Source organism: Peromyscus eremicus, chromosome 10 (genome assembly GCF_949786415.1).
Source record: "Peromyscus eremicus chromosome 10, PerEre_H2_v1, whole genome shotgun sequence".
NCBI lineage: Eukaryota > Metazoa > Chordata > Mammalia > Rodentia > Cricetidae > Peromyscus > Peromyscus eremicus.
This window is the reverse complement of record NC_081426.1, coordinates 37,452,691-37,470,175: the sequence shown is the minus strand read 5'-3', so window position 1 is coordinate 37,470,175 and position 17,485 is coordinate 37,452,691. Positions and strand designations below refer to the sequence as shown.

At 35.8% G+C, this 17,485-nt stretch overlaps 1 protein-coding gene across 6 annotated transcripts in view; it reads right to left on the bottom strand.

Annotated features, from left to right (window-relative positions):
* The window catches only part of Cpeb2 (cytoplasmic polyadenylation element binding protein 2), a 54,938-nt gene that overhangs the window by 20,134 nt on the left and 17,319 nt on the right, over window positions 1-17,485 (bottom strand). For 4 of the 6 annotated variants that reach the window (XM_059275820.1, XM_059275818.1, XM_059275823.1 and 1 more), the window contains 2 exons: window positions 8,207-8,257; window positions 2,002-2,025 (listed from right to left, as the gene is read on the bottom strand). In XM_059275820.1, the coding sequence (XP_059131803.1) occupies window positions 2,002-2,025; window positions 8,207-8,257 (75 nt within the window). The remainder of the gene's footprint in view (window positions 1-2,001; window positions 2,026-8,206; window positions 8,258-17,485) is intronic. The other 2 variants (XM_059275821.1, XM_059275819.1) reach the window with 1 other exon arrangement.

Below are 17,485 nucleotides of genomic sequence, written 5' to 3'. Positions count from 1 at the left end.
CGAACACACACCATTTCACTAGCCCATCAAATCCACAAGTTCATAATAGGAGATTCCTGGTTGGCTAGGTTTGGAGACTGGTACTGTATCAGCATGAGGGGCAAATGAAGAGGCAATAGAGAGACAGCCAGACAAGCATCTCAACTCCTTTCTGAACTGTTCTTCTGCTATACAAGTTTTTCTTGTAAAATATTTCTCTTACTTACCAAGCTAAGGTATTGCCAAATTCAAATAAAATCTCATAGCAGCTAGATTTCAAGACTAAACCTTCCTCATCTATCTGACCATGCAAACTGGAGTTGTAGCAGCAGATTCATGCAATCCCTAGAGGGTAACTACAATTTCATGACAGCCGCACTGTTACAACCTGGGGAAAACAGCTGCAGCTCCTGGTCTACTGAAGCAGCTGTGTGGAGGAGCTGCCCGCTCAGGACAGGGAAAGGACATGGATGGAGCCTTACACCTGCATGGCTAGGTGGTTCTGAAATGGAGTGCCTCTCTTTACAGCTCCCAAGGGAAGAGACAGCTAGGCAGGTAACCAGTCTCTATCTGAGCATCAAGGAATTAAATGTCTATTTTCCTTCTTTGTGTCACAGTCTGCAGTTACTGAGCTGAGCTTAACAAGAAAATCACTGACTCTGATACTTTGCTCTTAAAAATTTAGCATATTATATTTATACCAGAGTATGCTCAATTGACTTAACGCATGTTACTAGAGATAAAAGGTTTCTGACATGAAAAGGATTCTGACCTGCTCTATCATTTTAAAATTACCAAAAAAAAAAAAAAAAAATCACAGATTGGTAAACAGTTATTTTCAAGAGAATCAAAGTTCCCCACTTGACTGCGAAGTGAGTTAGATCACAGATCTGAAAATAGATATGAACACTGTAACCTTCCCACTCCCTTCTCAGCCCACTAATAACAGTCTTTAGAAAGTAACTCAGCCTCACTCTCTTCCAGTTTTTTTGTTTTGTTTTGTTTTAAGAAAAGTGAAGGAACTAAAGATTCAGTCAGGTATTTGGAGAGTCAAGACTCTAGCAATGAAGTCAAGTTGAAATATGGAATTAGAACTACTGCTTAAGAACATAAAGCACTAACGTTGCTTATCAGTGGAGGTAACTGGTTTTGCTTGTGTGCTTTTGGGGAACGCGCTCATCAGCAGATGAGGACACTGCCACACACATATAAAATATAACCAAGGGCACAGCTCTAACTGTCTATCTTCCTTGGCTTCAGGGAAATTCTAGAGATGAGAGCAAACACTTTTTATTCAGTGTGCAGAACTGTATAAATATCAGGTACTGCCCACTGCTCTACTCATGTAATTTTGCTTCTTCTCATGCTGGCTTCTCCCACTTTCGATTTCTGCACATGGCAAAGGGAGGGGCAAGGTTTCAGCCATAGAAGGTGTTTCTGTGTTCTGAGGGAGTTCAGTAGTAGCCCCATGCCACAAAGCCTTGTCCCTTGGTCCCAATAAAAGTGCTCAAGGACAGTAGTGTGCAAGCTAGACAAAGGGGCTGACAGGATCACAGAGTCTCAGAAACATTAGCTACATGGTTTCTGTCAATGATGATAGTAATCTACTTACACAGGTGTCACTTCCAACTGAGTCCAACGAAAATCACAATCATTGATAAGACAATTGGTTACAGAGTAGAAAAATCACATCATATGTCACTCTGGTTAATATTAAAAAACTTATTTCTTAAGCAGATAAAAACAGCCTTATTTTAGAAGATACAGATATAATTTTTAATAAGAGTTAAAAATTTGCACAGTTTAAGAAGAACAAATTTTATTTACTAACCATTAGTATGAAAATACACCCTTGTAGATTAAGAGTTAGAATTTGGAAAGTTGGTAAGTGTTCACATCAATGTGTAATTCCTCTATGAGCTTTCAGACATTGCATAAAGAATTCTGAAATCATTAATTATGACATTGATCAATACAGCCCAATTAGAAACAGATGAACTATAGCAAACAGAAAGGAATTACCTCGTCTTCGCCCATAACTCCTTGCTGCATGTAAACAAAGGACAAATTGTAAAATGTTAGAACTAAAAATAAGCCCACACATACAAATATCCGTGATATGAAAAGTTATGTGGGCATTTAGAAACCATATTTTAAGACATATGATAATGTCAACACTTATAATTTGCACATTTTATCATTTACAAAGTACTTATACATACACATATATACAGATATACATGTGATATATGTCAGATATATTCTTTTACAAATATTTCATACACATGCAATCTGAGTCATCCAAAGCTGTAAAATTTATTCTAATTCACATTTAAAACTCACAAGTAATTGTTTCCCCTAATCATGATAAAAAATGTAACAATTTATAGTTAAGTAGCTCCCTAAATAGCTTTCTCAATGAAGAAAACTATCTTGAATTAAATTCCCATTTTTCTTAGTTTGATAAGAAGTTGTATGGTATATATTGTCCACCACCTATGTAGACTCCACCTCCACTGTACCACACCCTGATGAAGGTAGTACCAGAAGATGCGGATTGTTAAGAAGAGTCATCATTCCTGAGATATGAATCTAAGTCCTGTAATCAAAACTGAGTTCAAAGCCGCTTAGGGAAACAGTAAGAGACTATAGCAAATGACATAAATGACGCTTTCTAGCCTTCTGACATATTTTATAAGAGCTACTGACTATGTGTCTGCCTCTGGTTAAAAGTAATTCTAGTCTGTTAAAATTACTACCCTCATGAAATGATAAATGCTAGCAATATAAAGTAGAAAGGAACTAGTAGTTTACATTAATCCCATGGACAGTGTATGAATATGATTTCTCTTTTGTAAGAAGTTACCAGTGTCGAGAAAATCTTTCCCTTCAATTAGTGCACACAATGAGTGTTTTACTCGATAAGTTGTATGTAGCAAACAATAAACAAAATAAAATGAATGCTATAAGTCTGAGGTCTTAATTCATGTTTATAGATTGGGTAAGCAAGAAAAATTCAATGCTGAAAATCTCAATTCACAATTTGTATTAGAACTTGCCAGAAATATCATCTCTTTAAAGTATAAAACTTAAAGGTCAAAGGATGTATTTCATATACTAAGTATGTACTGTGTTATGTAAAGTTTAAAAAAATATATCTTGAACTTTATAGCAAGGCTTCGCTATAAAGAAATGCTACTATATGCCAATAAGGCACTAATTTTCCTATAATAATGAGTAGGGAAGGCAAACATGTCAGCTCTAGTCATTGCTACTTCCAAGAACTAAGTCAATAAGCATAAGGCTTCTATCATTCCTTTAAGCAAGCTAACTAGCTTTATCTCTGTTATTATGGTGTACACTCAGTCTGTTCTTGAGCACAAATGGACTCAAAGTGTACAGATTTGCTTCACATCTTACTTAACATATGTGTTAGTTTAGGGTGAGGGTAAAAGTAGACAACAGTTGTAGAATTTTATCGTCAAATTTTAAGATGTAAAAAGGGTTTTTAAAATAGTTTCATTCTAATGGGAAACTAACTGTAGAAAATCAGGTTGATAAACATAATTTAAACAGAGCTATTAAGCGAAGGAGAATGAAATTCCTTAATTTTTAACAGTTAAATTAAACCTTCAAGTGGTCAACAGGCCCCAAACATTGCATAGCAATGTCTCAGGAGTTGAGCCTTCAGCTTTTCCTAGGAGTAGGCTAATAAAATTAATCAAGTTAAGTTTACTTTGGACAATTTCAACAGTGGTTCAGAGATCAAAGATCCATAAAACAAATGAAATTATTTTCAACAAGTTTGAAATCAAATTATAAATTGTGATTGAAGTTGAATGTGGCAAATAATTCTCAATCTAGTAAGGCAACACCAATCCTGTGTGATATCTTAACTTTTACACTCTTAGACAGGGCTACTCAATACTAAAAAAGTGAAAACATAAATATTTATAGCATCTCAAGTTTCATGCCATTCCTAGGTTTGAGCATAATCATTTAGAAAATCTTCCCAATTATCTCATACCAGAGGAATTTCAGAATCCTGTAAAAAACCACTCTACTAATTTTCTGGACAACTCTAAGATTCAAAGTCTCTACACCACTAAAACCAGAAGTGTGGCCAGTGTGGTAATCAATGGGTAAAAGGCACTTGCCATGCAAGCCAGAAATCCTAAGTTCAATCCCAGGAACTCCACCTGGAAGCAGAGAACACCTCCTGTTACTCATCCTCTGACTTCCACAGGGACAATATGGCCTACACACAGCTTCCACATCTTGACACTTGCAAACATAGTGGGGGGAGATGAAAAATCAAAACAGAATTGACTACAAATGAAGCTAAACTATGCAAAACATCTTCTACTCTATCATGGAAATCACCATGTTGCTACCACTGTACTAAAACATGTGTCTAACACACATTTCTAGAGATGTTTCTATGTGGAGTTCTGGGGTCTGTTTCAGTGTAACTGCAGAATAGTCAAGAACCTCTACCAAAAAACAAGACAGTCAACATGAGTATTACATTTCTAAAAAGCCTTCTTTGAACAGGCTGACCCTCCAAATAAGAATGGTTTGAAGTGGGAAATACATTGATTTTATATTGCTGATACTCTTTATTATAAAGGAGCTCTGAAGTACTTTGAAGTCTTCTTTCTATACAAATGACTGTAAAATTCAGGGTAGGATTACCAATGATCTTATTTAGGTTCTAGCCCCAGTGACAATAAGGAAACAGGACAATTTTTATACTCTGTTTAGGGACTTTGTGTTCTTAAGTACTGGTCCTCAGCTCTATAGCTAAATTATTTAAGCTAAAAGGTATCATACAAAATCAGCTAGAAATATAGGTTAACAAGGCAAAACTAAAAAGAAAAATACCTATGGTCCAAATAACAGTCCTTTACAAATTCTTCCCACTTCTCCATCCACTCCCTTCACTCTTCCCGGTTTCCTAGCTTCATAAATTGATACAGTTGATTTGGAGTATCTGTCTTTAGAAGTATTGAATCAATAACAGTCTTGTTGTCTTTAGACAGGGTCTCATTTAGCTCAAGTTGGCCTCAAACTCACTATGTAGTTGAGGATTATCATACATTCCTGGTCCTCCTGCCTGTCTCCCAAGTGCTAGGATGACAGGTGTGCACCACCATGCTAGCCTTGGGTACATTTCCTTAATTAAAAGATCTCCATAATTCATTTCACTCCAAAAATAAAACAAGCTCTTGATCACATAAGTGGTTGTATATATGGATAATAAATGCAAATTTAAAGTCCAAACTAGCTTGCTAATACCTTTTCCCTCACCTTTGCTCTGTTGTGAAAGGGCACTAATAAAATAGGTTATTTTCTTTGGAAAAGTAGGTAAAATGCAATTTAATCCAAATAGAGACAAATACTTGACATACATAACCTTCTATTCTTTACTACTGCAGAAAACACACAAATTTCTGGCACTGGCTTTATGTTTTTCTCCTGATATAATATGTGCTAGGTTTATATACTCAGAAATGTAAACAAACTATCATTCTAAATATTTAAAACTGGGTTTTTGAACAGTCTATATCTGCATACAATGTGACTTTCTTAAAAAGGAGATGAACACTAAACATGGGCACACAACACAGACTTAACAATAACAGCAGTCTCTACATCAAATCCACTTGATTCCAAATTTATCTGAGGTACACAGTCTATTCAGAAACAGGAGCCTCTCTGTGGTTACATTTATATGTGTGTGTGCGTGTGTGTGTGTGTGTGTGTGTGTGTGTGTGTGCACCACTGAAATTTATCCTGTGTACTCCATGGAAGAAGGATCCTGTACTGCAGAAAACAAGGAACGCAAAGTTTTCCACTACATAAAGTTTCTAATGTAGTATCTTCCTATTGTTTTCCTGCAATAACAAAACAAGCTTTCTGCTCATCATATACAACATCTTTGCAATAGCTGAAAACATCATTCATGTGGTCTCTTCCTCTTATGCTGTCTGAAGTAATCGCCTAGCTCCTTGTCTGTTTGGAGGACCCGGCTTTCAGGCCTGATGATCTTTTGCACTAATTTCCATCACTCACTCTCCCCAGCTAATATTTACTCACAGAAGCTGTTCTAAATACGTGCATGAACTCACTCACTCCTCTCAATAGTTGCCTGCGGCAAGCAGTGTGCTCTGGTTTAGATATTAAGAAATGAAGTCAGGGTCAAGTAAGGTATGCCATTCCAGGTTGTAAAGAAAGGCAAGGTAGCTTTAGAGTCTGTGATGCCACCCACACACCTCCACAAAACACGATGATGCATAACATACTACTAAACACTTATCTTTAAAGTGAACAGTATTAGCTATGCTTACAATAATAATAAGTAATGGTGAAGCAACAAACTTAACCAACTTCCATACAGTGAGTTCAATCTATGACATAAGATGCTGCACTTCATCAGTCAGTAATATTTAAAAACTACTTAATATTGAAAGAGACTTGTCTAACATCACTTAATTCCCTGATTTCCAGAGAACACAACATGCTAAGAACACAGCTAAACTGTATTTGTTAAAGAAAAATTTCCCCTTACCAAGTGCTGTTATTATCTGCCTTTATTCAGTATCCTTGATGTCTCACACTTTAAGACTTCCTCACCCCATGGATGTACCCAGTTAAGTGACTCCTGTTTCACCTCTTAACTGTTTGTCCCCTGGGAATAAAAAAGGACATGCTTCTCTTTGGAGCAAATCTCTTGTCCTGACCTGAACACATTTTGATGTCCTAGAGTCTATACCTTCTTTTTCCTTCTCTAGTCCCTTGCTAAAAATGTTCAAAATTCCCAGGTTGTCTTTCTTCATTGAGTAAGCACTATTACCTCAAATGCAAACAATTACAAGTGCTCATATTTAAAAACTAATAAAATAAATATATTTTCTACTAGATGTAACCTGCCTGAAATAAAACATTCTCATATCTTCTTCATGAAGCATAATCCATTCAGTATTTATAGAACTTTAGACAATTTACAAAAGCAACTGATGAATAGACTAGTATAACAACACCACCACCATAAGCTACCAAACCATTGTGCCTTTCCAAGCTCCTTGCTATCTATCATCATTCTATCCAAGTCCCAGTGCTTAGACTAGGTTAGATTAGGATGCTACAAGTTTGGCAACTCAGTGCATTATACCAGACTGTGATCAACCCATCATCTCCCCTATCCTTCTGCTTCAAGATTTTCTCTCATTCCAGAATCCTGTCTCCCCTGACACTCCTCAGGTGACAAGCTTCCTTTCGACCCCCTCTGTCTTTGTAGTCCTCGTCCACATGGCTTCGTTTTACAGTGACCTCCCTTTCAGATTTGCTTATACAGCTTCATTACATCCTATTTTAAAAAAGCTTTACAGGAAAAGAGCCAAGCCAACATAATGAAGTGATTTTAAGCATGTATTATTTATAGGTCTCCCTCTCCTTTGCCCCTAATTCAAAATTACTCCTGAAAAAAGGACTTTCCCTCTCATCTCCACTCCCATGATCCTGTCTATACTAGATCCTGTGACTATAAATATATTTATTTGTATTTGTCCAATGTCAAGAAAAAACACAGTTTAATCAAAGTTTTTGTTTTCTGGCTGGTGAACTAATTGGAAAGCTAAAATAAGTTAAATCAGTGTGATTACTATATTAATAAACTGACCAGTATATTCCTTAAAATAAGCACAAATGCTTATACTGAGTACTAGGGTCTATGTACTTTGCAAACTTTATCTTATTCAATTCTTAGAAGCTGTGAGTCTTTATCTCCAGTTTATAGAATGGGAAATAGGAAACTAAGAACAAAGTTTCTTGCCTTAGGTCACAGCTTGAAATAGAACCCCAACACTCAAACAAGGATTGCTCCTGAGGTTGAGGTGTTTGAATTATATTGTCACAAATGCACTTCTCAATGACTATTTTTTCAGGGACAAAAATACAGATTCCTAATTCCTGCAGCTTCACTTTGTGTTTTTAAAAGATGAGCCTTCACTCTGCTGCCTGGGATGATTTGTAACTGAGGGGCCAAGTGATGCTCATTCCAGCATCCCGCAGACCAGGGCTACAGGTGAGTACAGCCATGCCTGGACATTGCTCTACTTTTACAAGATGACTAAACTGTCTATATGGGGGAAGGTTCAGGGGAATACATATTTAATCTCTTCATTTGTATGAACCAAATGAAAACATAACATTTGGTAAAACTTACCATTTAACATCAACAGATTGTCAGTTCCTGGATGTGGATAGCTCAAACGACCTGAAAAAGACAGAAAAAGAAGAATTTAAAGATTATGAAGACATTTGAGAAAAAAAAAAAGGTGAGGTTAAGTGGGATAAGAAGAAAATATTAAGCACTGTACAGTTTTAAACTAAAAAGTTTATCTTTAACTCAAAGTATATTAACTAGGAAACCTGAAAACAAAATGAGAAAGTTCATCTTAGTTCCCATGCCATAAGATCACAATGTGACTTGAGAACAAATGGAACTATGTTTATTTCTATCTGAATTGTAAAAGCAGCATGGGCGCTCTGCTTCTGAAAATACAATAAATGAGTTTAAAATGTACTCAAACAGTTTGAATTTTCCTCTGGATTTTTGTTGTAAAAAAATAAAACTTCAAGGAAATGGATTTAATTTCAAAATCAAGAATAACTAAAATGTTTAAATGTAAAATGAGAACAAACCTTTTAATTTTTTTTTATTTAATTCAATGTGGTTTTTAATACTGTCAATGTGGTTTTATACTGTCATATTTAAATAAAGAAATTCAAAGAAGACATCCTAGGCTATTATTAAAAATATTATAAGCGTACCTCATTTAGAGTTTAAAAATTATTTATGAAAAAAAGTGAAAATACTAAGGCTTGTGAGAACAATAACATTGTCTACTTGAAGTCACTCTTGAAGACTTTGTATTTATAAAATTTGGAGACAGCAGTTTATACATGCTACAAAGACGGTATGTGGAAAACGCGCCATAGCTTGGCTAGCATTTGCACAACGGAGTATTTGTTTGGCTACTGCCACAGCAACGATGACCATTATTACAGCCCATTAAAATACAGGAATGTATTGTGATGTCTGACTCTCTGATACTTTATTTTTAAGGATACACTCAAATTTAATACTAGGACTGGATTCTAGTCACCTTCAGCATAGCTTCTCTTTAAAAGGACAATAATCCTACATGGAATTCACTGTCATCAGAAGAATGAGCACACACCTGCACAGATTAATGATGTAGAGATTCACATATGAACATGTATAATATGATCTCTGGCACATTTTGATTTCTGATTCACTATATTAAGAAAAGTAAGCAATCGTCTCTTAAAAGGACAACTTATCACCGCTTTTTACTCCCAAGTTTCATGAATTAACTAAATGAGCTATTAAATAGAGCTTCCAAAGTCCAGAAACACAGTTATATCTACCGTTCTGAGGAGTGAGAATCAGGAAAATACACAGAGAAGGTACAAGATAGAAAGACCTAGGAAATACAGCTTTTAAAACTGCATTTTAGTAACGTGTCACAAAACTTTAAAGAAGTCACAGTTTATTTTGGAAATTAGAACTTTCCTAACATTTTGTTGCAGCTGATCAAATTTATAGAATAATTGAAAGCCATCAAAATTGCTGATTTTTAGACATGATATTTAAAATAGTAAGTTTCTTCAAGTGGCAACCTATACTGCTGTTGAGTACAACAGTTCTTCTGTCCTGATAGAATGTAGCGCACAGAAGGTAGAAACAAAAATAAGACAAGCGTTCCCCATGGTGTAGTCAGAGACACAAATACAAAACTTCAGTAGCATCTGCCCAGTGCTATAAGAATTATGTATGTAGAGTATCTCACAAAACACAGGGAGTACTTAGCTAAACCCAGGAATGCAGGCCTACATGCTAGGATGTTACAGTAAGCAGTAAGCAGAGCCTTTGTCCTGAGGTCTCACTCCACCTTAAAGACAGGTAACTTTACGTCAACACAAATTTATTCTCTAGTAGGTTCACTATTCCCTTTGACTGCAAAACAGTCTTTTTACATCTTGGCACTTGAATGGACTTTAAAAGGCAACAAAAGAAAACCTATTTGTGAATGAGCACATACTTGAATATATGTTCTAAAATATTACAGCCCATCACAAAAAAATAAATGTAATAAAACACTCCACAATTAAATGAGCAAATTTAGAGTCAAATTATCCAATCACTTACCCTCTACTATAGTGAAAATGTTAATATAAATTAGTAAGTTAACTTTCACAGTTAATATTTTACTTATATCAAAACCACTTTCACTAAGAACCTGCCAATTGAAGGTAATGATGACCACCATCTGTGGGTTTATTATATGCAAAGGGCTTTTATAGGTTCTCGACTGCCAGGTATTTGCTCCTACTAACAATCCCTTGAATTTCATACTATTTTCTTTCCATTTGAATGTGAAGGTACTTTATCACTTGCCTGAGGTTTCATCATTGGTAGGAATGACTGGCAGGATGGGAACCTGACTGGCTTGATTCTCTTATGTACTTACTGCCTTGATACTGACTTCCTATTGATAACAAGATATAGGAAAAGGAATGCACAGACGGTTGTAGAACATTTCAATGTCAATAGAAAAGAATGTGTAAAAAAGACGCTGCTATAGAACTAATTCCTCACTAAAGTCTAGAAGGCTGGTGGTGCATAAGCTGACACTAATGCTTACCTATCAACAAGAGGACCCCAATTTCTCTTTTAAAAAAGGCCCAGGGCATAAAAAATTCCACATGCTGTGTAAAATCTGCCCAGAAGATAAAAGATAAAAGTGGTATGTATAATTTTTGGAAAATATCCTTTAAAAGGGAAAGACGACTTTTCTCCTTCTTGCTGAGAATCAGATAGATGGCTAAACTAAGGAAGTTTTAGGCCAGGAGGCAGAAACAGGATTTTCCAGATAACAGAAAAGTGTCTTAGTCACTGTTCTATTGCTGTGAAGAGACACCATGTCCAAGGCACCTCTTACGAAAGAAAGCATTTCATTGGGGGCTTGCTTACAGTTTCTGAAGGTCAGTTCATTATCATCTTGGTGAGGAGCATGGAGGCACAGGCATGATGCTGGAGAAGGAGCTAAAAGCTACATCCTGATGAGTAGGAAGAGAGGAGGCTCTAGCCCTGGCGTGGGCTTTTGAAACCTCACAGCCCACTCCCAGTGACACATTTCCTGCAAGGCCACACCTGCTCCAACAAGGTAACACCTCCTCCTCATCTCTCCCATTCTAGCAACTGACCACAAAGTATTCAAATATATGAGCCTGCAAGGGTCATTCTCATTCAAATCACCACATTCTACATGCTCCACACTACAAAAGGAACCTCCATCTCCCTGAAGCTGAGTTTCCTGATAACCCAAAGGATCTAAGGTTATAAAGTCTTGAGGCAAGTAATTCCTTATAATTGTAAGCAAGCTTGTGGAATGATTATTCCACAAAGATTTTAATACATCCACAATGAATATGTGCTACACCTAGGCAATTCTCTTTTGGCATTAACAGAGGTTGGTGGGATGGCTTAGTGGGTAAAGGTACTTGCTGCAGAGCCTGAAGTCCTGCGTTGATCCCGGTGACTACTATGGTGGAAGGAGGGAAGCAACTCTCAAGTTGTTCTCTGTTTTCCAAATATGCACTATGCTGTGTATGCATGCACATGTGTATACACATGCACAAATGCAAATAACTATAAAAATGACAATAGTAAGTAATGTAAAATATTTTTAAGAATGTGTATTTTTAAATTTTACATGTTTATGAAAAGCTGGAGGACTAACAGTATCTTTAAATCATTTTATTAGTCAATTACAGTTTTAGATGATGATTTGTGTGCACATGTGCACGCGCGCGCACGCGCACGCACACACACACACACACACACACACGCACACACACACACAAGCCTTAGCTCATGTTGTCCATTTAAATGTATATTGAGCAATTGGTTACACTATGAATAGGACAACTGAAAACAAGCTATCTCTTGTTTGGACAAAGTATCAGAACACATTACAATAAGAAGCTGTACCTCATCCACTACAGAGACTGCTCTGGACTTTCTGCTGCTTCTCTAATGTGTCAGGCATCCTTCCATTGCAGGATGTTTCTACTTCTGATTTCTGCCAACAATAGCATCCCTCAGCACAGTCCGATCTCTGTGTGTTAGGTGGCATTACACATCATCTTGTCCCCAACAGTAGCTTCTTTCTTCTTCTACCATCACGATATCACATTAAAAAAATTGTCTAACAATTTCTTATTGTCACTCTCTTTTTAAAATAAAAGATCTCCAAGAGCAGGGCTTTCACTTCTTTTATTGTCTACTATATTTCTAGCGCCAACAACAGAATGGTATAGAATAGGCTCTCAATTATTCATTGAATGAATATATCATTTTATTCTATGATGTGATATAAAAATTTAACTAAAAGCAGTTACCTAAAGATGTGCTGTATGTGGATACCAGCAACAAAATTAACAGAAGGAAAAAATATACCAGAGACTACAAGTATTGCTTTTCAATCTTTACCAAGATAACTGTCTCCCTATCTTTAAAGCAATTTTCTTTAATGAAAGCAGGAGTATTCTCCTATCATTGGTTTTCTCTCTGTATTTTCAGTTCTAATTAACCATGATTTGAAAACATTAAAGAGAAAATTCCAGAAATATACAATTTCTAAATTTTAAGTTGTGTGCTCTTATAAGTAGTATCATGAATCCCCACACACCACCATTCTGTTCTGCCCAGGAGATGCATTACTCTTTTGTTTACTATACCCATGCTGTATATGCTATTCACCGCTTATCACTTTGTAGCCATCTTGTAAATCCAACTACCATGGAGTTACAGTGTTTATCTAGAGTTGGACACTATTTCTAGCAGTTTCAGGCACCTTCCGCTGTGGATAATATTAATGACTCTAACTTGTTCCTCATCAATAACGAGAAAATTGCTAAAGAACAATGTCATGCATTTTGCCAACATTTTTAAGAGAAAGCTAAATGACAACACATATAATCATAAAAAGCCTCGGTTAGAATTAACATTAGACCAATTAAAAAGAAACGCACAAAAAGGCACAGTAGTTAAAAGCACCAACTCAAGAACTACCAAGTTCTACTACTCATTAGCAGTTGATACTTGGTAGTAATCATTAATAATAAGCTACTGGTGTCCAAACATAGAGTATGGCCGAAACATGCTGGTTGTGGGGAAAAGTAAGTTTGATATGTGATCAATGTAGGGTTGTATTAACACTCACACCTATGAATTCTTAATTGAAGACAACTAACGTTCTTTCTTACGTGCTTTCAATAAAGTATTTCTTTCACTGTTTATTAATCCAATATTTTTCACAATCTCTATTCCACCTTTACTTCTATGCCTAAAGATCTTATGTGAAGTTAAAAATCCACTTAGAATGTAGTCATTACCAACCTTGAATAATTCTAATTTCTAATCAGTTCCAGTGTGCAGGATAGCCATTTTTGACCCCACTCTCAAAGTTTTATGAATACCCCCTAAAGCCCTAGAAATAAGATCATAAAAATGTAGAAAAGACCCTTAGATGCAAAGACCAGACTCCAAGTGAGCAACAGAAACACTCTTGACTTCTTCTAGCTTATAGAAGTCAACATCCTCTAGATTCAACCACTCGCTCTTAAATCAAATCCTATCGTATCATTTTTGTCTAACCATATTATGCTTTATTTCTTTGTCCTATTATCACTTTATATTATGAAATGTACAAAGACACAGCAAGGATCATTAATGTAACTGTTTCAAGCAAAGTGTAACTAGGAGAAAGAAGAAAACATTAAATTAGTTGTCTAGTAAAATAATGGATTACATTAAGACTAATATGAAAATAATATTAAAATCAAGTTGAGCTGATGGCTGTAAACCTTCCACTATGAATTTCTTAAAATGAAAATAATGCTGATAGCTACTAAAAATAACAAATGGGAGGCTAAATATACCAGTGGCAATGATAAACTGGTATAGCTGGCAATAAGGACCATTCATGATTTATAATGGTAGAAAAATCCACCATATTATTACCCTAGTTTTTGCTTTTAGTATAGTATTCAATAAGGGATATTCAAGAGTTCATTTTTCTGCCATGCTGGGGATGAATCCAGGACCTTGGGCATTTTAGGTAATACGGCACCCCTGAACTACATCCCTCAGTCCTATACACTTTATAAATGGTAGTGAGTGGTAAATGCTCTGTGCACATGTAAAGTACGCTTGGCTGACATTTGGTAGATTAGGTGTGGTAAATACATTTTTGACTGACAATATTAACAAATTTTAAGTCAAGGTATACATATGCGGTCACAAAACCAAACATTTAGTATATCCTGTGGAAATAAATACAAATTAAAAACTCATGAGATTTTCATTTAAAAGCTATAAATATCTAAAATCCTGATTGTAGTGACACATGCTGTTATACATGCATGGAAACCATACATGATGATTCTGGACATTCCAAACAAGTATTTGTGAAGAATATGAATTAAAATGGAAAATATTTACTTACATAAACAATAGTTACTGTGCCTCTATTTGCTTGGCATTTTCATAGATATTAAGGCAAAGCAAAAATAGATACATAGTTCACTGTTCCCATGACAGAGTTTCCTTTGAAAGATACCTAAACTAAGACGTTATTATACTTCAAATAAATGAGCTACTCTGAAAGGAATCTTTTTCTCAGAGTCTTTCATAAAATTTAATTTACCCTGGGCAGGGATGTAGAGGCCTCCTTACTAAGAAAATACAAGTCGACTAGGGACTACAGAATCTTCCATTTAAACATGGAGGAACAAATACATTGATTTACTTCTTTAGCTTTTTGAATTACCTAAAATGGCCTCTGTTAACAGAGAAATATCTTACCAGGGCAAAGATGAATGGAACAGATCACAGGAGAACCACATTAACAAATTTTTGGAAGTGGAAACTTCTACAATTGTCACTAACTCTGTAACCCATAAATCACTAAAAACACAACCCAAGCGACTCTGTGCATGGGGAATGTCATCTGGAAATAAGCAGACACCTGGTGAGAATCAGCACCAAGAAGCTCTGGCTAGCCCTTAAGGCAGAGGAGAGGTAGAATTGAAAACAGGAAGGCTGATAAATACCTGTTAATTTTTAAAAGCACCATACAGGGCCACCTTTTTGGTTCTGCAAAGAGGGCTACAAAGCTAGACTCACAAGAGCCCACAAAAAACAACTGGGAGACACCCAGGTCTGCTTCCCAGACTACAGTGAAAGACCGAGATAAAGACACTGTCAGTATCTCATATCATCGGCTTACTGCAGTCACTACTAGTTACACCTAGTAATGGGAATTACTAGGAAGCATGCACAGAGCTTCCCATTCCCATTTTAGTATTTCACTTCTAAGTATGGATAGTAAACGGTCGTCATACCTGATGAAAGCATCCAACATGAGAACAAAACAAGCAGAAATAAAGGATGCAGAGAAAGCATAGACAACACTATAATCTATAAAAATAATCTTCAAACAACAGGATATCCATCAGACATCTAAGATCGAATAAGGTTAAAAAGGATATTAGCAAAGTTATGCAAATGCTCTCTAAGAGGGTCTTAAACTGCAGTCATATGACCTGAGACCATCTTGTCAAGAGCTCAGTAGTGAACCCGTGACAGGACACTGCTCTTCTCCATCCCAGCACCAGAATAAATTAACAAACTCAAAACAATAGGAACTGTTGTTTTTAAAACCAGTGGATTATGAGTGTAGGAAGATTAACATTTAAAGAATTTCTACAATAACAAGGGGTGAAATTAAAAAAATAATCCAGCCCCAAATTTCCATGAAGTAAAGAAGGCTGTTTGTGGATCCAAATGAATATGCAACTCAAAAAGTAAGAAATAGAGGAAAACCTGTATGCATGCATGTAATCTATGAGAAATCATTATTATGGACTTCTGAACTACAGGCATGAAAAAAAAAGTTAAAACAATCATGCAATAGGCTTCAGAACAGCACTGTACTTGAGAGCAACCCAGGAACTAAAAGAGGAAACAGTAATGCTGTGACATCTTAAACCAAGACAGTATAACTCTACACTGCTCTATCATCTTATAAAACGAATAACAGTACAAACAAGGGTTCAAAATGTATGTCCTATCAGCAGGAAGGTATTGTAAAGCAGGCCCAACAAATCAAGATCTAGATACCACTAAGACAAGGGCATGGACTCTGTGGATATATTATGGCTTCCAGTTTATAGTGTTCTTATGGGATTCCTGAGTATATGGATAAGCGGGTCTGTGATTCTTGTGCCTTCTCTTGGGGTTTTTTCCTTCTGTCTGTCTTGTCCAACTCCAATGTGTTAGCTTTTGTTTTACCATATTATATTATATCTATATTATATCATATTCTATTTACTGTATTATATTCCCTTAGAAGTCTGTTCGTTTTCTAATGAGAGATGGATCTGGTGGATCTGGATGGGAAGGAGGTAGGAAGAACTGGGAGGAGTAGAGGGAGGGGAAATTGTAATCGGGATATATTTTATGTGAGAAAAGAATTTATTTTCAATAAGAGGAAAAAAATTTTAAAGTCAAGATTAAAAAAAGAAAGAAAAAAAGACATGAAGATCATAGGACATGGGCTCTACAGGATGATAGTGACCAGTGACAGCTACACAGGGCTATGTTGATACTTCCATGCAAATAAAATCATGTGGATGGTTATCTGATATATTTGCATGTATCAAAAAAAAAGCTGTATGGTCATACAGATGCATTTTGGGATAAAAATATTTAGACAACTAATTTTATAATAACTGTGAGGACAAAGTAGGGGAAATGCTTTGGGATAAATATTTAGAAAACTAATTTTATAATAACTGTAAGGAGAGAGTAGGGGAAATATTAAGAATAAGTAAGCTACAGGACATCAACACATAATACTAAAAACTTAATAAAATACAAAAGCAACTAAATAGAGAATCAGCTAAAAAATGGGAAAAGCTCAAAGTGGCTACTTCGAAAAAGTAGATAAAGGGAGTGTAAGTCTGTGACACTAGCTGACTCTAACCTTTGCATATACACACTTTAATTTTAAAAAAGGTTCACAAGCTTGGAGAGATGATGACGAAGACTGCAAATATTTTAAGTTATATATAAAAAGGAAAAGTATTAAAATTTATGTTAGTGTTTCTATTTTCATTAATGAATAAATGCTTTTTGTGATAAGGAAATATTTTAAGGAATTAAATGTTTGTTTGTTTGTTTGTTTTTCTGGAGCTGAGGACCGAACCCAGGACCTTGTGCTTGCTAGGCAAGCACTCTACCACTGAGCTAAATCTCCAACCCCAAATGTTATGTTTTTGAAGGAAAAGAATTTCTAAGATACTCATTTTCATACATGAAGCCAAAATTCATATAATTCACATGCCTAAT